Source organism: Vanacampus margaritifer, chromosome 2, assembly GCF_051991255.1.
Source record: "Vanacampus margaritifer isolate UIUO_Vmar chromosome 2, RoL_Vmar_1.0, whole genome shotgun sequence".
In the NCBI taxonomy this organism is placed as follows: Eukaryota; Metazoa; Chordata; class Actinopteri; order Syngnathiformes; family Syngnathidae; genus Vanacampus; species Vanacampus margaritifer.
The window spans coordinates 33,875,579-33,900,094 of NC_135433.1; the positions used below are offsets into that span (position 1 = coordinate 33,875,579).

Genomic DNA, 24,516 nt, shown 5'->3' on the forward strand with positions numbered 1-24,516 from the left:
CAGAAAAATATGTTTGATCACATCAGCATTTAAAAAAAATACATATAATCGTAGATCTAGATATTATATAGATCGTGCCACACTTTACAGGAGGCTGACATGTTTTGCCACCTTCTTTCTGCTATGAATACCCGAAGGAGAAGAACATAGTAATCAGTGGTTGGCTTGTGAAGTGTGGTCTCTCTGAGGCACCGTAGTGTGTGTGCTTCAAAATGCGTGAGCATTGTATTAGTTCACCACTAGATGGCATGAAATTGTACACACTGCGTTAAGATAATTGTTGAATGTTGTTGGTTACAAACCTTATTTATGTCACTATTTAGCTTGCAGTAAAGTTGATCAAAGGGGAAAACTATTCTGTGTGCAGATTTTCTCGTGGTTTGTTTTTACATTTTTTTATTTTGTACTTTAGTGCATTTAAAAGTCTGTACCCAAGTAATTCTTTGGCTTAAGTAAAGTAGTTGAATCAGTGTTTCCACAGTATTTTGTACGCAAGTATTTCCACATTAGCATAAAGTACGAGTAGGCAGTTTTTTTCCCACTTCTTTTCTCAACACCGTACACGTACACGGTAGGCCTACACTATACAAAACGTGATTGCTGAACCTGCAGCCAAACCATTCGACAGTAACTTTGGGTCGCCCTGCCCCCTAGTGTTATTTTAGCAAACTGCATTTGCATGTATTTTTATGACCGCAGTAAAAAGCCCTAATGAAATCAATCAGATTTTTGCTGTCATTGCAAACCAGTGTCACAAAGAGAGGTCTTAAATAATATATCTTGAAAATAAATAATATGCGTGTAAATATTTCTGCCACACAATTAAATCCTTTGGCTTTTTGCACGTCGCGTGTTGCGCAGCCGTGCCGCATGACTCACAAGCCAAGCCAGTAGCACGGATGTAAACAGGGGGCGGGCTCAGGTAGACCTAACTGCACCTGCGCAGCCAATCAAGTGCCGCCGTCCGGTTCCTCCGCTCCCTTTTCGACGTTTCTCATTGGCTCAGCCCCGCGTCGATATGCTGCATGGAGGCGACGCTCTTCAATTCAGCCAGAGAGAGGGAGCGAGAAGGGTAAAATGATTAATCTGTCAACGGTGAATTTGTGCTCGGAATGAGAGCCCGCTGACAGACATCCGAAGCACAGCCCGGAGAGAAGCATTAATGCGCAGGAAGCGCACATCGAACCGCCGTAGTGCCGCCATAGCAGGTGGCGCGCTTGTATAATCGTGCAGGCTCGCAGCGTCTTTGCTGCCTGATCCGAGCGTTCTTTCAGCACTGGACAGCGATCAGGACCACCGCAACACCACCGAGGAGGTCCTGAGGCGAGGTAGGCTGACACGCTGCGGTCACTTCAACGCCTTGATGCCAGTGAGAGTGTTTTTGCGAGATGTGCATGCAGATGAGGGTGCTTCAGTTGGCAATTGTGATGCATTTCGCCAGAATGTAAAGATATGGAGCTTCATCCATCAAATGCCCTTGAATCGATAGGCCTGGCGTTATGCGTGTGTGTAGGGAGGGGGTAATGGTGTTGATGGTTGTGGTAGCAACTGCGCAATTGTCTGTCCCTGTCTGTTCGATTCTTTTCTACACCTCTCTCCTCTCTCTTTCTCGCAGTCCTCCCTTCTTCCATAGTCCGACTCTCACTTGGCTCGGGGCAATGCGTGGCTAGATGACTTCACTACATCAACAAGCACCGCGGTATCCTGGACTAATATAGCAACGCCACATCCCCTCCTCTTTCTCTCTTTCTCTTTCCATCTCCCCCTGTCTGCCTCTCTGTAGCTCCCACTCGCTCTCTTTCTCGCAATCGCTGATCCCTCCGTCCAAAGGCACCATGGGAAACCGTGGCATGGAGGAGCTGATCCCTCTGGTCAACAAGCTGCAGGATGCGTTCAGCTACATCGGCCAGGCGTGCAACCTGGACCTGCCGCAAATCGCGGTGGTGGGCGGCCAGAGTGCAGGAAAAAGCTCAGTGCTGGAGAACTTCGTGGGCAGGTAAAGTTGACCGCAGCAAATAGGATAATCCCTTAACCTTGTGACATAAGAAGCCTGGGGGGGGGGGGGGGGGGGGTCAATCTCCGTGGCCTTCAGAGTTCAAAGCATTCATAGTCAGCTCATCATGTTTAGAGAAATCCGAGTTTAAATTATGACCACACGTACCACAACACAGCCCAATCTTGTGACTACTAGAGCGAAGCTGGATTTAGGTTGCAGCGGCACCTTGGGGATCTCGGCCAGGCGCTTGCACTCATTACAAATCATCTTTGAAAAGATGACGCCTGACATTTTCTGGCATTATATTCTACATGCATGGGTGCATAATCCACCCACACATTCACTAATAATCATTATTTCAGCCTTGGTATTTGGAAAAGAACAAACTATGAAAATAGCTGGATTTAAAGCAAATGCTAATCAGTAAGTGTCTTGATGTGTGGGAAATTATGAGTGGAGTGGTTGATTAGCTGGAGTGTTTTTATGTGTTGTGTCTCTCTGTCTTGCATTTTAATAATCTAATAAAATCATATACAAGAGCTGGACTCAATGGCTATCTGTACAAACAAGCCCTATTTCATTGACACTGTCAGCTATGTACTAATATAAAAATAGGTTTATTGTATTTTAATATTGTGTACAGTATATTGTGTGGTATCAAACTTCACTACACCTCGCTGAGGGTCATAGTGGTAACCACCTATTAGTATGATCATGCGGTGTAATACTACAACTACAATATTGTTAAATTATTATCTCAAACTGGGTCAATCAAAAGTAAGCGCGCTCTTATTTGTACTACAAGGCAAATGTTTTCATTCCATTTCTTGTATTGAATATAATTAGACTTTGCAAATGATCATAATGTTGTGGCTTGTCAGTGTAAATGTGTGTGTGTTTATTAGCCATTTTGTTTATAAGTGATACTATAGTAAAGCGTTGGATTGCTAGTGGCATGAAACTAATTTCTCTTAAAAGGGAAATCAAGTAAAACTTGTTCTTTACGATAATATGTTGTATGTGTCCCCACTAGTATAAACACAGTATTCTGATTGCTGTTGCAAAATCTACATAAAAATTCATATGTTTTTATTCCTCTCGGGGGGCTGGCCATTTTGCTATTTTCTGTCGACTGAAAATGATACCAAATAAGTGAGAAGTGATCGGTCGCTAGCTGAGCCGTGAGAAACTGTAATGTAATTTTCAGTTGACAGCAAGTGTCAAAATGGCCGCCCTCTGAGATGGATAAAAATGGGTGGATTTTACTGCTTCATTCATATTCCACAAACTCAGTATTAATCAGAATACCGTGTTTATAGATTAGTGGGGGCTGCATTAAACATATTATTGTCAAGAAAATGTCACATAATTTATTTCAGTCTTCCTTTGCAATGCCACACATTCATCTTTGTTAGGCATCCAGATTACCCATGACTCTGAAGCGGATCAAAATTATATGGTAAATATATGGATTGTTGTTGGTGTAACTCAACCTAGAGGTTATATACAGTACAATACATGCCTGAAGGTCGAAGAGGGTGTGCACATCCAGATGGATAAATTTGGTCTTGTTCTGGTTGAGTTGTAATGTCGAGCAACAGTCCATCTGTGCAGAACACAATCTGAATCTTGAGTGGATGAGAAGTGTTGCTTTTCTTCAAAATCCTCCTACTCGTGGCGTTAGCCAGTCCTGCTGAGCATGCTAAAAAAAAATGTGTGTGCTTTTCTGTATGATTCTCACTTAAGCAGGTCATGATCATCTGCAAAGGCTGAAAAATGACTTACTGTATTTTATTCAGCCAACAAAACATGATTTTTCAATACTGACATTTTGCAGAAGAGCAACAGTCCTTGTATCTTTTGCACTGACATGCATTAAAGCCCCAATAAATGGTGGGTTCTTCATTAAAAATCAAGTGCCAAGGCTTCATTTTCAATTGTGTTACAGGAAATTCTATGCTGTATAATGGCCACCATTCGAATGAGCGTTTGATCTACTTAAACGCTAAATAGCAAAAATGCAGTCGTTCAGTATAAGATGTTTACAGTGTTGATTGTCTTGAGTGATGAATTTTGATGAGTTGTTTGTCCGCAGAGACTTCCTGCCCCGTGGATCTGGCATCGTCACTCGCAGGCCCCTGGTTCTGCAGCTTATCAGCGCTACTGCAGGTGGGTTCCCACACATTTATTTACCCGCCCACACATGCTGCTGGCACACTCACAAATTGACAAATGTAGCCTCCACCCCCTTTTTTTTTTGTCATTTAAATGGTGCTGTTTTTTTAATTCCCTGCTCTCACTCTGGCATTCTTTCCCTCTAACACGTCGCTCCATCGCCAGCAATCTCTGTTGCGTGTTGTTCATCTTCGCAGAATGGGCCGAATTTCTCCACTGTAAAGGGAAGAAGTTCACAGATTTCGATGAGGTTCGCCAGGAGATTGAAGCTGAGACGGACCGTGTCACCGGGGCCAACAAAGGCATCTCTCCCGTCCCCATCAACTTACGCGTGTATTCCCCAAATGGTGCGAAACCACGATTCCTTCATTTTCAATTTAAGTGACGCTGTTGCATCCTAATGAGTCACGCTCGTCTTGCTCTTGTTTTTCTTCTTTTTATTTTTTATTTTTATAGCCTTGTCATTTGTAGTCAAGGCTGGTGATAAAAGAATGCATCAAGGTTTCTATGCTGGTATGTCTTTAATTAGGCGCACTTAAGAGGTTGTACTAAATGGTACAGTAATTGTACATTGTCATAAAAAAATAATAATAGTGCTTTAGAACTGTGAAGACCCATCATCAAACTTGAATACCAGCCAATAATTAAGCCCTTGATTTCCTAATTCTCTTTTTAGAAAAAGGTTGCTGTGTTGAATTTTACCATAACTTTCAGTTGCAACACTCATACATAGTGCATGTTTATATGAATGAGTAGGCGCTAATATTTGTTCAATCTAAACTGGACACATTTGTACAATTAAAGTATGTTAGTTTGTATTGTGAATATGTATTAGATTCGGATGGTATAATAACAGTTTTCTTAAATATTTGTGTAAATTAGAACATTTTGTCGCCATTGAATATGCCGGTAAACTATTTTAAAACAAAATGTAGAATATTTGGTACAGAAGAAGCATGTACCATGTTAAGTTTAAACAAACAAACAAACAAATACATCAACTGTGAGCTATTTTTTTAGAACAGATACATCAACTACTCATGTTGTCCTTGGAGCTAACTGGTATCTGCTGGTACTTTTTTTTTTTTAATAGGGCATGGTGGGTTTGGGGCAATGCACATTAATCAACAGAGGCATCCGTGTTTGCAGTATCTCTTCTGTATTGCATCCTCCCTCCTCCCCCTTCACGTGTAACTGCTCGCCAAGAAGGAGAAAAAAAAGTGGATTGGAGGAATTTAACTTCAAATTCAATTTTGCAAGCAGTGAATGATATTGTGCCCTTCTTAGACAGCCCCCCCTCCTCCGAAGAGCTCATTACCGGTGACAGACAGTATTAGTGGATATTGAAACCTTGATGTTTAGAACCATGCTAAACCGTCAAACCTGTCCATGCCTAATTGTGAACTGGTCACTTGGTCTCTTTAGCAGACTTTCGGTAAGATTTTTGGAATGTGGCTATTGGAATATTTAGCTCATTTCCAATGTGCCCCTACACAGTTCGCCTCAAAGAACTCCCCATAAGGTCTCGATGAATAAAAACAAATTAAGAATCACAAATTTGTCAATCATAGCACAGTTGTGAGATTTGGAATTTGACATTAGCATGTTCACAATGTGTCAAAGTCATATCAGCTCCAGCTCACTTGCAACCCTAATAATGATAAATGCTATGTAACAGGGGGCAGCACGGTGGCTGACTGGTTAGCACGTCCGCCTCCCAGTGCAGAGGACGTGAGATCGAGTCCGGGCTTCGGCCTTCCTGGGTGGAGTTTGCATGTTCTCCCCGTGCTTGCGTGGGTTTTCTCCGGGTACTCCGGTTTCCTCCCACATTCCAAAGACATGCATGGCAGGTTAATTGAACACTCCAAATTGTCCATAGGTGTGATTGTGAGTATGTTTGTTCGTCTCTGTGTGCCCTGCGATTGGCTGGCAACCAGTTCAGGGTGTACCCTGCCTACTGCCCGAAGCCAGCTGGGATAGGCTCCAGCACCCCCGCGACCCTTGTGAGGAAAAAGCGGTCAAGAAAATGGATGGATGGATGCTATGTAACAGGGGTGTCAAACATACATCCCGTGGGCCAAAACTGGCCCATCATGGGGTCCAGTGTCGTCCGTGGCGACAGAACGCAAACTGCAATTTTTAAAATCAAAATTAACTGTTTTTGCTGATTTTATTTACTGAAGAATGATGAAGAATGAATTTGTGAATTCATTTTTGTTAAGAAATTTCATATTACTCTGCAATAAGATAATAAGAAATGGGAACATTTTCAGAATGTACTTGCACCAAAAATCTGAAAAAAATTGTAATCTATCGTCATATATCTTATTAGGCCACATTTATACTGGTCCGGCCCCTGAGTTAAAGAGTTTGACACCCCTGTTCTTACAGTATAACTCATGTGTCCAAAAATGGTCCTGCAGTGTTCTCATACGGCACTCTTCCACCTGAACAGTGCTGAACTTGACTCTCATCGACTTGCCGGGGATCACCAAGGTGCCGGTTGGAGATCAGCCTGTTGACATCGAGCAGCAAATCCGGGAGATGATCATGCAGTTCATCACCAGGGAGAGCTGCCTGATCTTGGCCGTCACTCCCGCCAACACTGACCTTGCCAACTCGGACGCCCTTAAACTGGCCAAGGATGTTGATCCTCAAGGTGAGGCAGGGGCGACTACTAGGAAGAATGTAAAAAAAAAGAAAAAGAAAAAAGAGATAGATTCAATCAAATAAGGCTATCCTTAGCAAGATGCTTTCAGAAAAGCAATTTGTATTTTGACCAATCTAAATGTGTTCATAACATTTATCAGCAGTGAATGCCCAGGCTTTACAGAGAAAGGCAATACTGCAGATGGGATGATGAAGATAATTTGACCTCCAGACTGCAGAGGGGGATAAGGAGAGGACGTGCGGGAGAATGAACGAGAAGGGAAACGGGAAGAGGAGGAGGACACGGATGAAGCAATGAGGGAGGGAGGAATGAATCATTGCGCTGAATGAGGACAAGAGGGACAAGGGAGACATACTAACTAGACTGACATCCGGACAGCCTGCCTGGAAACTAAAATAATAACAATAAATATAGTCACAAAAAAAAACATCTCTGGAATTTCTCAGTCTGTCATAAGAAATCATATAATTAATATGAAGCTAAGATGCTGTGCATGAGAATGATTATAGTTCACATTAGCCCCTGACCCCAATTAATTTCAAGGAAGAACGAGGGGGATTATGCGAGGAGGGGAAGAGAAAAGGCAGGATGAAATGAAAAAAGTTCTTGTAGTTTTGAAAATTATATGAATATGCAGTCCATTATCAATCAGTCAATCAAACTTTATTTATATAGCACTACCATACATAAAAATGCAATCAAAGTGCTGTGTAATAAAAACATCCCGAACTGGTCCCCAGTCACTTGCAGGGCACAGTCAACAAACAAGCTCTTCACACTCACTTTCACACCTATGGGCAATTTGGAGCTTTCAAGTCACTTAAGAAACATTTTGCCAGAATACGAGAGGAAGCCGAAAACCCCCCCTCCACACACACACAAGAAAGGGGAGAACATGCAAACTCGGAGGATTCACAACTGCAAACTGCTAATCACCACTAGCTCCATGTGTTGCACTCTTTGGTAATATTACAGGTTAATATTCAATTAACATCATGTGCTCAGTCAACATAAATTAATCACAGTGTCATAATACACTCTAAAAGTTGATTGGTTAAAAAAACTACCAATCTAGTAGGTTAAGATTATATTGGCTTGATTAACTAATAGATTGGTCGGACATTGACCATTCCAGATGGTTACGGGCATAGCAATTTTATTGGTTAGCCAAACAACCAATGAAATTGGTTACAATAGAAAGTAAGTCTAGATAGATCACTTGGAAATATATTTATTGTATCAATTTATTGTATTATAAATGTATTTACTAATTATTCCAAGTGATTACAAGATATTATAATATATGATATATTAAAAATAATATAGTGTTTAAAAATGGAAATGTATGTCTAGATAGATAACTAGGCGTGACCAGCTCTGTGGCCTAGTGATAGAGTGTCTACCCTGAGACTTGGAGGTTGTGGGTTCAATCCTTGGGTGGGTTGTACCAAAGACAAAAAAAAAAAAGGACCTATTTGCCTCCCTGCTTGACACTCAGCAGTATGTGTTGGAATTGGGTGGTTAGATCACCAAATGTGGCACCTGTTGCTGCTCACCGCTCCTTCAGGGGATGGGTCAAATGCAGAGAACGAATTTCGGTGAGCATGACAATCGCGGGATTCCTGAAATTTTTTTAGCCTCTATCACAGATCAACCAATATCTTGGTCAGAATGACCAATTTGTATCGGTTGTCCCTATGTCCAATATATATACCATTCTAGAGTGGTTGTTTTAAACAAAGGATCTGTCGGACACATAATTACCAGCTAGATTGGTCAAATTGAACCCTTTTTTTGTGGGTAGATTTGACCAGTTTGTTTTTAGAGTATAGTAAAGACAAAATGAATAAAACCTGCTTTGACTTTTGTTTTTAAAATTCAGTTAGTTTAATTAGTTTTTAAAACACATTTGTTAGTTTTTATTAGTTTTATTTTGTTGAAAAGGCTTCATTTTAGTTAAGTCTGTTTTTAGTTTTGGGACTAGTTTTACTTACTTAATTTTAATATAATATGGAGTATGTGTCAAGTGCAAGATGGAAAAAAAGGTCATTAAGTATTGTGTAATAACGTAAACTACAGTTCTTATCTGACTTTTTTACCTTCATTTTTTACAGCAAAAAATATTGACATAAATACAAAAGCTAGTGTATGAGATTATTTGACAAAGCTGAAAATGAAGGTCATTTTGGTATAATAACAGTTAATTTTAGTTCGTCTATTTGTAGTTTCAATTGTTCTTTGCTTTTTAAAGTTTTTTAAAATGTTATTTTATTTCGTTAATATTTTTTGTCAATTTTAGTTATATTTATTTATCTATTTTCAATTTTGTTTTTATTTTTTTCCCGTGTTACTTTTCATTAACTATAATAACCTTGCTTCACTGTGCTTTACATATTCACATGAACTAGTGTACTTGATGACATGGAGCAAACTGCAAGGCAATGTGACTGCAACGTGGCCACCTCTGTCCCGTAGGTCTGAGAACTATCGGCGTGATCACCAAACTGGATTTGATGGACGAGGGCACAGATGCCCGTGACGTGCTGGAGAACAAACTGCTGCCACTGAGAAGAGGTTTGTTGGTAGACTAGCCAGCAGCGTCCGTCACACAACTCAAGCTTGCCCCCCCCTCTCTCTCTCTCTCATTCCCCCAGGATCAGTCATTATTTTGGTCAATTTGTGTCCCTCTGTGTTTGTTTTCAGGCTACATTGGCGTGGTGAACCGCAGTCAGAAGGACATCGATGGGAAGAAAGATATCAAAGCAGCTCTGGAGGCAGAGAGAAAGTTCTTCTTCTCTCATCCGGCGTACCGACACATAGGGGACAAAATGGGCACCCCACGCCTGCAGAAAGTGCTCAATGAGGTGATCATAGATTTACTCGCAGTGCACTTTGCATAATTAATGAGACAGTGGCCTAGATTCCCCCCCCCCCACTTCCATTATATGACACATCATTGTGAGGGATGAGAGACAATGTCTAAACAAACAACACACTTAATTTAGGGAAACCAAAATATTGCAAACATTTCTTCTACGTGCAATCGTAAACATTGCATAAAAATGTATACCTTCTTGATTTTGCCATTTACAATTGAGCATTATTGTATTTGGAAAGGCAGATTTTTTTTTGTTTTTGGTTGAAGTATTTTGCAAATGATTTGAATTGTGTTCCCATAGCAACTGACCAACCACATCCGAGACACTCTGCCAGCCTTTCGCAGTAAGCTTCAGTCCCAGCTGTTGGCTCTGGACAAGGAGGCCGAGGAATACCGAGGATACCGACCAGATGACCCGTCCCGCAAAACCAAGCAGCTGTTGCAGTCAGTATAATAGCACCCCCCAGTTTCACCCGTAAAATAACTTGCGTCATATTAATTGACAATTTAAAAAATATATATTTTATGTAACTACTGCAGCTGGTCATGATGCATATATTTTTTAGAATGGTGCAGCAGTTCTCTGTGGACTTTGAGAAGAGGATCGAGGGTTCAGGTGACCAAGTGGACACTGTGGAATTGTCAGGTGGAGCCAAAATCAACCGCATCTTCCATGAGCGTTTCCCATTTGAACTGGTCAAGGTAATCTTTCTATCAATTCTATCACCTTGCAATGGACCTTTTTTTTTTTACTGCAATGTTCTTTTTGAAGCATTTCACTTGGACTATCAGAAGGCCTTCAGATTTTTCTATTTGAAAATGATTGTGTAATATAACTCCCACAAGGTTGCTTGTGTAATTTACTGAACGTCAGGCTGAGCATATTCTGCAAATAATTTGCCTTCTTCTTCTTTGTGCACATGGCCCCGCCATACTGTCTGAGCTCTCTATTAAGTCATTACAATGGTAGTCACACACTTCACTCGCTACTTCACTAAAAGCCCTAATTTTCTCCGTTTTTTTTAGATGGAGTGTGATGAGAAGGAGATGCGTCGTGAGATCAGTTATGCCATCAAGAACATTCACGGAATCAGGTGGGTGTCTTTTCCTTTTATCGCTTATTACACTAATCAAGTAGGCTACAATATGGCCTTACATAATGCTAATCTGGGTTTTTAGTCAGATACTCAAATATTTGATGTAACTGTTGAAGCTGCAACACTTGACTACACACAAAAAGCCATCCCAATGGGGATTTAAAAAAAAAAGAAGGTAAGTTAACGGCAAGCCAGATATCTAAAAATATGTTTTTCATTGGAGAAGCCTTTATTTTCTTTCTTCTTTTGCTTTCGCTTTGTCGCTGTTGTTCTTTTTACAGCACCCGCATCTTTAAATGATATGTTTCATATATCCAGAAATTCTTTCAAACAACAGCAACAGCAGTTTTAAAACATTTGAGTAATAATCTACATATTGTTTGAATCAAACTATTATAAAATATACCTGCTGTATCTTTTGGGACCTTTGGGCTAAATTAGCAAGTCATTGGAATTTACCTTCACTTTCACCGAGTATATGATACTGTATTTTTTTTTTATTCTAGAAAAAAATAAAAGCAGCATTAAATACATCAAAACATGCACTAAATGCAGTAGATAGCTATAAATTTGATAAAAGACGATAATATTGAGTAGTAGAACAACTTTCATCGGCATTCTATCTTTTTTCTCTGTCTGGGTGGCAGGACGGGCCTGTTCACTCCAGACATGGCGTTTGAAGCCATTGTGAAGAAACAGATCATCAAGTTAAAGGAGCCCTGTGTCAAGTGCGTGGACATGGTCATCCAGGAACTCATCAACACTGTACGCCAGTGTTCCAACAAGGTGATTCATACAGTTTTATACTCTGCAAAGGCTTGACATAATGCAGTGAGAACAATTCAAACAGGTCCGAAAGGTTTTTTTTGTTTTGTTTATTTTTTACAATAACATAAAAACTGTAATTTTCAGTTTTCGTTATGTTTCCCGTATGGATTTTACAGTTCTTTATCAGCGGTCATTATGTGGAAGTGATGATATGCTGTGTGTGGTGTGTTTACAGCTGGAATGTTTCCCAAGGCTGCGTGAAGAAACAGAGCGAATTGTTACTTCTCATATCCGAGACCGAGAAAGTCGGGCCAAGGAACAGGTAACATACAGTACTTGATTTGTTCTGTGTCATCATACAGCACATTCTCACAGTAGTATATTGATTGGTATAATATGAGTTATGTGCACAAATGTGTAATGTATTCATTTTGATACTGTTATATTTAAAGTAGCATTTGTGCATGTTTGGAAATAAGCTTTTAGATTTGTTTCCCGTTGTTTTTACCTTGGCTGGTTGAACAATTTTATTGATCATTTAATTCAAAATGTTGTACTTTATAATATTTTAAATATTTGTCCCACTCTGTACTGTATGTGTGTTAACCTTTAGCTTGCTAACCTAACTAGCTTTATTATGTAAGAGCAATATATATATATATATATATATATATATATATATATATATATATATATATATATATAAAATATATATCTCACTTTTCCTCAGAAGAAAAGTAAAATTTGTCTATTTTAATTGCTGTTTATTGTTTCAGGTTTATATATGTTTATTTTCTAATGCATACATACAGAAGTGGGGGAAAAAAGCATTTTTGAGAAGTTAGCCTTTCTTGCTAACCTTACTAGTTTTGTTATTTAACAATAAAATTAGAGATTGTCCAAAATATATGTCATTATTTCTCACTAATGAAAGTTAAACGTGTCTATTTTACTTGCTGTTTGTTGTTTTCAGGTTTAGAAATGTTTTCTAATTCGCATAGTGATTGAGGGACAAAACTATTTGTGGGAATGTACCACCCAGTTAGCCTTTAGTCTGCTACCTAACAAGCTTTGTTATGTAACAACATTAACAAAGCAGATTGTCCAAAATATTGATCTCACTAATCCTCGGAAAAAGTCTAACTTGTCCATTTTAATTGATGTTTATTGTTTCAGGTTCTGCTGGTGATAGACATTCAGCTCTCTTACATCAACACTAACCATGAGGACTTCATTGGCTTTGCAAAGTATATACTTACATTGTATAGCTTTACGTCACCCTTAGACAATGAAAAACTTTCCAATTCTCTATTGATTTTCACCCAAACCCCCTTTTACTCCGCAGTGCTCAGCAAAGAAGCAGTCAGACGAACAAGAGTCAGAGTTCAGCAACAAATCAGGTGAGGGATTTGTCCCACATATTGTGCACATATGGACGAGATATCAAGTATAGTCTTCCATTGGAGTTCATCTATTGCATTTTGCACTACATATGTGCTTTTATTTTTAGATGTGTCTGTTTTTTTCCTCCACTTTATTGCATTATATCTGTAACTGGGCACTGGGCAGCTGTGTATATTTTATTTGGCCTTATGATCACACTGGATTTGCTTTTTGCCACCGCCATCACATCAATGTTGTTGTTGAGACCTTTCCCTTTGTTTGAACCCCTTCCTGTGTCATCAAGGTGCCACTTTGCATTTCATCCCCATCCCTTAGTGAGAATGTCAGCTGCCCTCTTATGGGTGTCTGTGGGTGAGTATTACTCATTGTGGGTTCTGGTTTGCAATCTCATTTGTGCCTGCAATAACGCATCTGCCCAAAGTATGGTGCTCTCTGCCACTGTTGCCTTCGCAGGAACTTGACCTAACCTCTGCAAGACTCACAAAATGTCTACCGACAGTTTCAATCTGTTTAAAGTTAACTTCAAGTTTGTGAGAGTATACAAATTGACGACATGAAGTTCCCCATTGCAGGACTAATAAAGTCCTATTCTATTCTATTCTATTCTATTCTATTCTAAAAGCACCACATTCCTCCTTGTTGCAGGCCTCCTCTCCTCCTGCATCAGGCCTGATTGTAAGACATTATCAAACAATCGCTTGCTGTCTAACACCTTCACCCACCAAGGCCCACAGACTACATAATAAAGTACAAATATCCAAGAATTCGGCTGATTAAAATATCTTATCTAGTACATACATACATGGACATACTGTAGGTATTGGAACACCTCCAAGAATTTGAAGTACAAGGAAATACAATCTGGCGTTGGTCACCTTTTTGCAGCTATGATAGGGCCTGCTTCCAATATTATATTTCCATCTTGCTGCAGCTTTTTCATTTGTTCCAATGACAGCAGCAGCTTCGAAATCATTTGAGTAACCTCCTTAGTGTGTCTTAGTGAGGTGGTGCAAGACTGACAATCTGACCTAATAATCACTTGGCACTATGCCTGCAGGCGAGTTTATGCAGGGCTGGTGGGGTTACTTCAACTAACACAATGCACACACACTTCTTGTCTTATTGTTTGTCTGAAGCACTTAACACAATGGTCACTTAATAATGAGCTAACACGGCCTTTTCTTGTGGCGAACACACTTCCTTGAATGACACACCATGACACGGCTAACCTTTCCCACTGCACACATTTCATTGCAATTCCAAGCAAATTATTATATCTTGTGTCCGCCCCTTTTCTTGTCCTCTAGCTTTTCATTGCCGATATTTATATGATGTATTTTTACAAGTTTTGACCTTATTGGCCTCCTCAGGTCATCCGCAAAGGCTGGCTGACCATAAACAACATCAGCATCATGAAGGGAGGAGCCAAAGAGTACTGGTTTGTGCTTACTGCTGAGAGCCTCTCCTGGTTCAAGGACGACGAGGTGAGTTGTACCTATGACATATTTGATCAAACGTGGAAATTTAAGGTAGGATTTTGGCCATCTCAGATGAAAGTTATGAGGAATGCTGGGAAGGGAAAAAAACAGCCATAGCTATAAAATGATGGTTGTATGTTTCACAGTAGGAAAGGTTTGACCAAAGACAGGTGTGAAGGTTTCATAAAAGATCTCAGTGTGAGGTAATACGGTGGATAAGTGATTACCAGCACTTCTGAATCAAAGTTAAAAATCCGGGGTTCAAATCTCACCTCTCACATTCTTAAAAGGTATATGTTAATTCAAAACTTTAAATTGCCCATATGCCACCTATTTGTATTCAAATTGTCAAGAATTCCGAAAATATACCTGAATGGATGCGCTTAAAAAGAAACAATGAATTAAAAATTTGCCCAAAAGTTTTTACACTGGGAGTGGGTGGATTTTTCAAAAGGAATAAAAAGGAAAATGCAAATGTTGCCTATAAAAACAGGTTTTGCGAATAAATGATGACACATGTTTTGACCGAATATTACATCACAAGTACATATTGTAGTCAAGACATTGAAGATGTTGAATTATTTCTGGAATTCATAAAAGAAGCAAACATTAATCTTTTGTAGACGGTCAGCTGAGAGACGCTCATTTCATGGCACAGTCTCATCTTCTCTCAACATTTCACAAAATAATAACAAATGGAAACGGGCATGATGTTGGATTTGCGCATTGTCGCGAAATTGATAAAAAAAATTCAAAACATTTGGATGGTAACCCCATTAATGTCAGTCAACGATGTTGGCGTCAGGCAGAAACCTATCATCTCCAAAAGCATCTTCTCAGGAAGAAAAAAACAAAAACAAACAAAAAAATAAAAGTCTCTTACAGTGGATCAACCAATACGAACACACCATGACATGATGTGAATATCACGGCATACACGCAGCCGCTATCATCAGAACTCAAAACAAAGGAGATGGAGGTCAAACAGTGGAAGGACATTTACTTGGCAAGCGCTAAATTTTGTTGCCATGACAACAATCTGAGGCGGACACAATGATTATCAAATCAGCTGTTCTGTAAACAAATTTAAATGTTTGCTCCATTCCACAATAATGTAAACATTCCATTAACTAATGATGAACTCTTTTTTTTTTTTTTTTTAAACCATACGGTATAGAACAGGCTGATTGAGACAAGAAAATGACTCACATATGAGGTAAAAAGTGCATTTAATTATTTACATCTGATCAATAGAAATAGCTGCAATGACTGAAGCCAGATGCTGGTGCAGATGTGGTCGCTGGCGTGGTTGGCTGGCTGTTGCCTATCTGCCTGTCTGTGCCTGCTGTACAGGTTGGAGGATATTCTGCACAGCAAGTGTAGATAGGCGGACACACCGCAACCTCTTCGACTTGTGATGCAGAGCTAAAGATTCACATTCATTACTTTACAAAGAAATTAGAATACAGATGTTTATTGGCACTATATTAAATCAACCACAGCCTGTCTGAAAGTGCCGTTGATTGTAAATCATTTGAAAATGCTCACACATGTGGAATTATGACATGCTTTCTTTTACGTTCCGTAATTTCTTTCTTCTCTGCACAGTTCTTTCTCCTGGGAATTTAGGCATTTGTTTCATCTTTGCAAATTTGGACGCTTCCCAAGCTCAACCACATGTTCACTCTCAGACACCCAAAATATATGAACAGCACTCACTGTCAGACTGCACACAGGCCGCACAGCATTGGGGGTTCAGATTGTCATTTGATACCTTAGTGTGGCAATGCAGGAAATTATAGACTTCACCAGTGCGGCCTTGTATATTTCCGTTTTACACTCTGTGAACTTTCTACAGTCACATACACATGCACATGCACGTGCATACACGGAGTGCTGCGATCCCCTCGGTGTGGTTGGTATTGGAACTGCTTGCGTTCCTGTTGGGAAAATGGAGAGTTTTTAACCCGACACATTAGCCTTTAGCAGTTCTGTAGCGAGAAACATTCCATTTGAAATGAACAAAGTATTCATTAAAACTTTATAAAAACTCTCAACTCTCTCAACATTCTCTTTAGTAGGCTTCAATGCCAAGCGACAGCAGAGAAATCCAGGTCCATTTATGTTAAGTTGCCCAAGTCCATTTTGGCCACCCACTCAAATGATTTTGTCTGAGTCTGACTGTATTTTTAAACTGCACTTGATTGATTGTCCCGCTCTCCTTTGGCGAGTGTTTGATGCTTTGCAGGCACCTACGCTCCTCCCCCTCCTGTGCAGCACATCTTCCTCAACGTGCTAGGCTAGCAGCCTGCACATGGACTCTTTCATGTCTGCTAAAAATGTTTGAAATATCAACATTTTACTGTTATCACTCAATAGTCAGACTTCTACCATTGGTAATTTCCTTAAAGGGTTAACAGATTATTGTTTATTCCCCAAAAATAAATGAAAAAGGACATGTGAGTTCTAAATCACTTACGTCAAAGTATACATGAATTCGGATACAGCAAGGAAAACAGAGCAACAAAACAAATAGGTTGGAAAGCTTGGAGGCACGCACAGAAAGACAGACTGACAGAAGAAGGTCCATGCCCAGTCTAACCAATGTGCAGACTACTGTACACCAGTATGACAATGAACAGGTAGTCTGAACACTGGGTGGACGGAGCCGGAATGAAGGGTCAGGCCTTTTGCTGTTTTCTGCCATTCCAGCTGCTCGCTGCTCTGAAGTGTCGTCTGTGCCCTCCCACGTTGGCACCGAGGATCCCATCAACCGAAAGCTCTTAAAAGTGCAATTGGCTCGTCAGAGTTGTCGCCTCCCCAGCTTTTAGGTGCACATCTCTTGGTGTGTTTATTTTTTCAGTAGCAGTTTGCACCTTGGGTCCCCTCACGGTTGCTTTCGGTCATGCCGGCCATGAAGAGTATCCAGTCCTGACGTGGCATATTCGCCCAGACGACTGGGGCAGACTGGCTGCACGTTCAGGGAGGGGATATTTCAAAAAAGAGGGAGATGGGGGGGTGAGTGAGAAAGGGAGAGGAAGCAAGAGGAAGAGGGAGGGGACCTGTGTGACCATATATGGAGTGTCGTGACCCCTTTGGGAAGACAACCCAGAATGAGTCCGCCGAGTTTCAGCATTCTGCGGTTCTCTTCTTTCATTTGAATTCGAACATGCGACAATTTACCTTTACTTGTCGGACCATCAGCAAATCTCCAAATCGACTTTGGTGTTTGTTCTCCGACTCAGTCTTCCCTCTTTCGCCCTCGGTCTTAACTTCAAACATACTCCTCCTCCTCTGGTTCTCCGAGCGCTGCTAAGCACTAACAGATGTTGAATTTTAACGCCAGGCTGTCATTTAATCTCGCGCTCTCTCCCGCCTTCTTCCCCCCAAAAAAATCAGGCAGGAAGTGGGCCCCTCTGGAATGGAAAGAAAAAATATTGAGAAACTACTGAGTGGCGTGGGGGGGATAAAAGTAAAAAAGACAAATAATCCAATCAAAGACAAGAGGTGAGGATGAAGTATGAAAATGATGAAGAGAATCGTTTGGCCCAAAGGCTCTGTCACGAGCTCACTTGTTTTTCTACCACCACGCCTGAGCCTTGCACCTTAAAAGATCAACATTGTGTTTGAGCAGTGCATTATGTGGAGCTCCAGTGCTTTTATACATGTGCATTTCCTCTGACTTGACCACCAGAGTTTTCTCCAGCCTGGAGCTACCAGCTCTCCTTTTTGTATAACGCACCGTGAACGACGACTGCGTCCTGAACCCGCTCTATAATGACTTCCACATGTGTTCTCGTTCCCTCTCTTTTTCTCTCCATTTCTTTCTTCCCCCTCTCACTCCCACTTTTACCTCCCACTCTCATTTCTCCCCCATTCCTCCTCCCTCCTGTCACCCCTTCTCTTTCGACTCACCCCCTCTCTCGCCTTTCCTTAAAACCAAAACTTGCCAACGATTGCCAGGACTGTATGCACAAATTATCATTGCACAATCCACAACGAGACAATAACAAATGGCGTTGCTCTCGTTCACAGGAGAAAGAGAAAAAGTACATGCTCCCTCTGGACAACCTGAAAGTGCGTGATGTTGAGAAGAGTTTCATGTCCAGCAAGCACATATTCTGTATTTTTAATACAGAGTCAAGGTCAGCCACCAGTGCTTTATAAAATGAATATCGATTTGTAGTTTTATAGAACACATGGCAATTATATCGTGCACCATTTGAAATATGTTTTGGATTATCAGTTATGTAGTCCGGCCAACAAACTAATACACACGGAAACAACTCCATTCAATTCACTGTCAATACTTAAAGCTGCAATTTTTTTTATTTTATTTTTTTACAAACTTATTTTATAAGGGCAAACACTTTTTTGATATAAATCGTTTTAGTATATATATTTTTTGAAAGATGTATGAGTCTAAACAATTGACTTATTTTATGCACGTTGTGCTGTGGCATGCAGGAATGTGTATAAGGACAATCGCACTCTGGAACTGGCTTGTGACTCTCAGGATGATGTGGACAGCTGGAAGTCTTCTCTGCTACGTGCCGGGGTCTACCCTGAGAAGACCACCACGGTTAGAACACTTTTGTTTAGTGATTGTTATGACTGAAAAAGTGCTGCAATCTGCATTAACCTTTGCTGCGCTTGCTGTGCGATTTTACTAGCGTGTATATGTTTTGTTTAGCCTCCACCATTTACATTGATAACACTTTTAACTCATTCACTGCCATTGATGGCTGTAGACGTCAAAAATTCATTTGAACTACAGTATTTTTATTAGTTTAACATTTGTTTCCACTTTTGTTAACAAGAGTATGAAAACCTAGATTTTTTTTGTTGTACATTTAAACAGATAATTTTAATAAACTAGTGAAGTCATGAGACTAATTAGGATTAAAAAATTTAAACGCCTGACGCTAATTTATAATAATCTCTTCTTTTTTTGGGGGGGGGGATTACAAAAATTTAGGGGCGTCAGGCGATTAAAATGTTTAATTGTAATTAATCGAATGACTTCACTAGTTATTTTTTTTAATAAAAGAAAAGAATAATAAAGAAAAGAGAAAAATATAAAAAAATTAGGGGCGTCACGCAATACATTTTTTAATCCTAATTAATTGCATGACTTCACTAGTTAACTCATGATTAATCACAAATTTTATGTCTGTTCTAAATGTACAATGAAAAAATGTCTAGGTTTTCATACTTACAGTATTAACAAAATTGGAAAAAATGTTAAACTAATTCAAATAGTTAAAATAAATTTTTGACATCTATGGCAGTGAATGAGTTACAATTAAATGTATTTTTTTCCCCCTCTGGAATTCTCAAAGGTTGAAAGTGAGTCCTCCACTACCACCTCGGATAACTTCTCCATGGACCCGCAGTTGGAGCGAAAAGTGGAAACTATCCGTAACCTGGTTGACTCCTACATGGCCATTGTTAACAAGTGCATCCGGGATCTCATGCCTAAGGCTATCATGCATCTCATGATTAATAATGTAAGCAAGTGGCTCACTTCCTATGTATGTTTATTCTGCATCCTAATGCTCAATCTGCACTTCCTCTCTCTGCCACTAGGTGAAGGAGTTCATCAATGCAGAGATGCTGGCCCAGCTGTACTCTGCAGGTGACCAGAACGCCCTGATGGATGAGTCCCAGGAGCAAGCCCAGAGGCGGGATGAGGTGCTGAGGACCCACCAGGCTCTAAAAGAGGCCTTGGCTATCATTGGGGATATCTCAACCACCACCATTACGGTTCCTCTGCCACCCCCTGTTGACAATTCTTGGGTTGGGGGAACAAGCGGTGGTCGCAGGTACTTCATTGTAATGTAATCGATAAAAAAAAAAAAAGAGAAAAATTATCAAAACATTGTAAACCTCCTACACTGCAGGTCACCTCCTCCAAGCCCCACTGCCCCGAGGAGGATGTCTGCAGGCCAGCGCCCAGCACCTCGAGGAGCCCCACCACCACCAAACCGCCCGGGTCCCCTGGGGCCCTTCAATAACAGTGCCGAGAGCCCCCAGGCTCCGAGCCGCCCAAATAGGGCCCCCCCAAGCATTCCCAGGTGAGTACAAGAATCCATGTGATGTTTGTTTTACGCTTAGCTCGGCGCTCTTCTGGGCAACGAAAACTTATATTTGGTAATGCACATGGCTGACAGACAGACATGATTCTCCTGCTGCAATGGTAAGAATGAAATGATGAGAATTAAACATGATGATTTGGATTTGACTGGATTAGGGCTTTATGTAACTAATCTAACCTCTAGGAGTGATACAGTGGCTGTCATTTAAGATTTAGAATATTTATATTATGTTATATATATTCTGCATGGAATACATTGCAACACAAATTGTATTTCATTTTTTGTCAAATGAGTGGATGACCAATACATGTTGATATGGCATCAGCTTTGCAAAGAATTAAATTAATTCAGCACAGAGACACAAAACCAAGTTAGACAGGCCCTCAAAAAGTTTGATCCATCCCTTTATCTTTACAAGAATTTACTTGCTCTCATAAACAGGCTTTCCAGTAAAACATTTTGTGCATAAGTGCGACTGTAAATCAAAAACAAGGGAAATTCCACAGAGCATTTATTTTCTTAAAGCTTTAATTGTTCCAGGATGCTGGCTAACCATTATATTTCAAAACAGTTTTTTTCCACCATAGAATGACTTGTTTCCAAGTCAATTTGTTGACATTATAAAACTTGAATTAAGTCAACACAAATGTTTTAAATAGCCATTTTATACGTTGTTCATTTCTATGCAAGAGTAGTATGAAGTTGTATGAAGTTAACCACTGAGAACCGCCACACGGCTGAACGGCAGTGAGCTGTCATGTCATAGTTTTCATGAATGTCATTTGCAAGTAAATGATGTGTTGCAACGTCGCAATATGTAATAGGCTAGCCAATCAAAAATGCATAAAGAATAAAAATATACAATTCAACTATATTTATGATTTTATGCGTCATACATACCTGTGTCTAAAAAGCAAACCCTTTCTTGACAATAATGTTGTATGTGACCTCAATAGTCTAAACATGACATTCTGATTAATATTACATTTGTGGAATGAAGCAGCAAAATCCATCCGTTTTTATCCATCTCTAACAACCAATCACAGCTCAGCTTCAGAAAACAGGTGAGCTGTGATTGGTCGTTCCCTGAACAACATTGATGCCATCTTCAGTTGCAAGTGGCAAAATGGCCGCCCCCTGAGATGGATAAAAACGGCTGGATTTTGCTGCTTAACTTATATTCCACTAACATAATATTAACCAGAATACCATAGACTAGTGGGAAAGTATAGAACATAATTTTTGTCAAGAATTTTTTGGGGGGTTGACTTCCCCTTTAAGTAACTTTTTAGTATTCTGACCTCATTTCAAAAATAATAAACTGTGCATGCTACTTTGGCTTCAAATATTTATTTCAGGTATTCTCGATAAACAGGCTTTGCTGTACATTGTCCATGTGACTAATAAAGTACCTTAGGTTGCCTCTGTGCCGTAATAACTTAACAAAAATAAAAAAAATTCTGGTCGTCATATTTCATTTGCATGATGACTGTTCCTCCTCCACATTTTTTTGTGTGACATTAATAGGGTAATAATTATAGAGTCTTTTGTATGACCTTTAGAATGTTGAAACATTGACATTCCATTGTATATTGTGTGCAACCTTACTTAACTTGTACAAACACTGTGACTAATCTATTTTCTTTCTTTTTCTCCCTTGTGTGTTGTTCTTCCTCCTTCCTTCACGTCATCGTTCGATCCTCACCCAAGTCGACGACCACCACCATCTCCTACAAGACAAGTACCGCCATAATCATCCGAAGGGATTGCTCTTCTTCTTCTTCTTCTTCCTCATTCCTCCTCCCTTCCCTCTTAGCCATGGCTCTGCTGCCCTCTCCTTTCCTTAGTGCAAAATGTGTCCCCTTTGACCCCAAGTCTCCTGCCAGTTGACCATGTCCATATATCTATGTACAGTATTGTACTCGTCTTGTGGTGCGTGTTTATGTGCGCTTGTTGCTCACCTGTGGTCCGGGTTTGCTTTAGCAGAACCACATCCTAGTATCGTCCACCGATACCTCTTCCCCTCAACCCTTCGCCGAGTCAGCCACCACCAGAACTTGCTGCTTCGACATGAAAATATGCTCAGCCTATGTGCTGCCGGATTCATTCCAAAATGCAGCATGGCACATAAGCTGCTTTTATTGCATGGGAGTGTATGTGTGTGAATGTGTTGTGCCTGGATGGGGGAGAGAGTAATTTGCCTATATGGAGACTCAAATTCATTTAGTATTAATTTATTGTACAACCCTCCCATAAGTGTGGTAATATAAGCCTATCGTTCTCTATAGGAACACAAGTTGTATCTTAGTATGTGTGCGTGTAAACATGCGTTTGTGTGCAAGTGACGCTGTGCGTGTACGAGTGTGCGGGAACACGTATGCATACACAGTCCGTCTGCACGTTTGTTGCCGTTTCAGTTGTATTTGTTTTCATGTTCAAAGCTGTTAATGATGAGTCATAACCCTCGGGGTAAATTTACTATTGGACTTTTGTGAGATGTTTGTGTGTTGTAGTAGCAGCCGTACACACATTAGCAAGGCTGAGGAGCACCATCAGTAATCTCTATATCAAACAGCCTCAATACTACATTTAACCTTGTCATAGGTGTCCACCTGTGCTGTATCAATGGTCAAAGTCGTGACCCTTGACGCCTTAAGCTCAGATTCAGATGCTGACTGCTGTTGTGGCTGGAACACGCTTGGATGTTTACCTGTGGATTAACAGCTAGCATGATTTGACATCTTCCCCTTTTAGCCTTTATCTCAGGTTTGAAACACGCAACCAACTTAATGCACATGAAAGATGGGCGTTCTATTTATTTGTTCAACTCCCTATATTCTTTTAATCACACACTCATCATGTCAGTCAGTCAGCATCTGCGTTGGATCTTAAGCAGCTATTGTTAGTGTTCAAGTGCTTCTCTGTCAGTTTGTTCATGTGTATATGGTCCTAAACTGTGTTCTGGTTCTGCTGTATATAGGTATTGATAAGGAAATACTGTACCTGTGGACTATTAAGACTTCACAATGGATGCTAGCGCTTTAATGGTTCTCTATCTATTGACTCAACAGCTAATTTAGACTGCCTTACCGGCATGAATTACAATTCTATATTGCCAAAGCTAAATATATAGAGAGAATTTCAGAGTATAAAAAGAAAACTAAAGAACAATAATGAACGATTCCATTGAGTGAGATGTTTGTCAGAGAGTATAATAGGAAATTGCATCTATTGTTATTTTCTGTGTCTCTGTATTGTTCCTCAATAATAATAATAATGATAATAATAAAAAGTCCTACTTCTCAACAGTGTTCATTGAGTTCCCTAAAATACTCACTTTAATGGCTGTTCTTAAAGATTGGTCAAATTGATATGTAATTTCCTCATCTGGTAACATTTGAAGATAAACTGTCCGATTAGAAATGACAGAAACATTCTCACAAGCCACACTTTGGAGCAATCACCCCCCATTGTTGCCAAGGCATACTGCGAAGTGGAATACTGTACACTGAAAGATGGATTGCTCACCATTAAAAAGCAAGGCAGACACACAGGAACAAATATCCATTCCAACTCACACACACGAAGAACAATTTAGTCTTCAATAAATCTATAGTGTAGGATTGTGGGAGGAATCCAGAGTGTCTGTTGGGAGCTCGCAGCCCTGCTGACCAATGTTCCACAAGTTTAAATTATCTTTAAATGTGTTATTTAATGTTGTTGTCCGAAGAATGTTCATAGTTTATGCCTCATATCATTATTTATCAATGCATGATGGATTTGTTAATTTGGAATCATAAGCGATAAACCTGTTCTTGTTGTTGTTTTTTGTACTATCAAAGTCATCACCAGTTAAAAATAGTTTGAGGTTTAAAGGTGGAAAGACGTCTTCTAAACCCCGAAGTTAATTCAAAGTGTACATAATGCTTTCAGTTGTCATCTGCACAGTTT

General features: G+C 40.0%; 1 protein-coding gene across 2 annotated transcripts; it reads left to right on the top strand.

The window, feature by feature from the left end:
- The first annotated feature begins 1,006 nt into the window (after positions 1 to 1,006).
- On the top strand, positions 1,007 to 23,871 carry dnm3b (dynamin 3b). 2 transcript variants are annotated; one of them, XM_077557059.1, is made up of 21 exons: positions 1,007 to 1,328; positions 1,616 to 1,996; positions 4,092 to 4,165; positions 4,369 to 4,518; positions 6,627 to 6,830; positions 9,318 to 9,416; positions 9,546 to 9,706; positions 10,022 to 10,164; positions 10,287 to 10,422; positions 10,747 to 10,814; positions 11,465 to 11,603; positions 11,821 to 11,907; positions 12,762 to 12,832; positions 12,931 to 12,985; positions 14,360 to 14,473; positions 18,503 to 18,612; positions 18,935 to 19,049; positions 19,810 to 19,977; positions 20,057 to 20,292; positions 20,371 to 20,544; positions 22,276 to 23,871. In XM_077557059.1, the coding sequence occupies exons 2-21, from the start codon at positions 1,836 to 1,838 to the stop codon at positions 22,316 to 22,318; spliced, it is 2,508 nt and encodes an 835-aa protein (XP_077413185.1). In that variant the 5' UTR covers positions 1,007 to 1,328; positions 1,616 to 1,835; the 3' UTR covers positions 22,319 to 23,871. The 2 variants fall into 2 exon arrangements, with proteins under 2 accessions (XP_077413185.1, XP_077413186.1); XM_077557060.1 differs by having other exon boundaries at positions 1,784 to 1,996.
- Positions 23,872 to 24,516: the final 645 nt, after the last annotated feature.

Bases quoted from the DNA above. Each gene is read 5' to 3' on its own strand.
- dnm3b (XM_077557059.1), top strand. From the start codon at position 1,836: ATGGGAAACCGTGGCATGGAGGAGCTGATCCCTCTGGTCAACAAGCTG. The intron at 10,423-10,746 runs GTAATCTTTCTA...CGTTTTTTTTAG, and splicing joins TCCCATTTGAACTGGTCAAG to ATGGAGTGTGATGAGAAGGA. The intron at 12,986-14,359 runs GTGAGGGATTTG...TGGCCTCCTCAG, and splicing joins AGAGTTCAGCAACAAATCAG to GTCATCCGCAAAGGCTGGCT.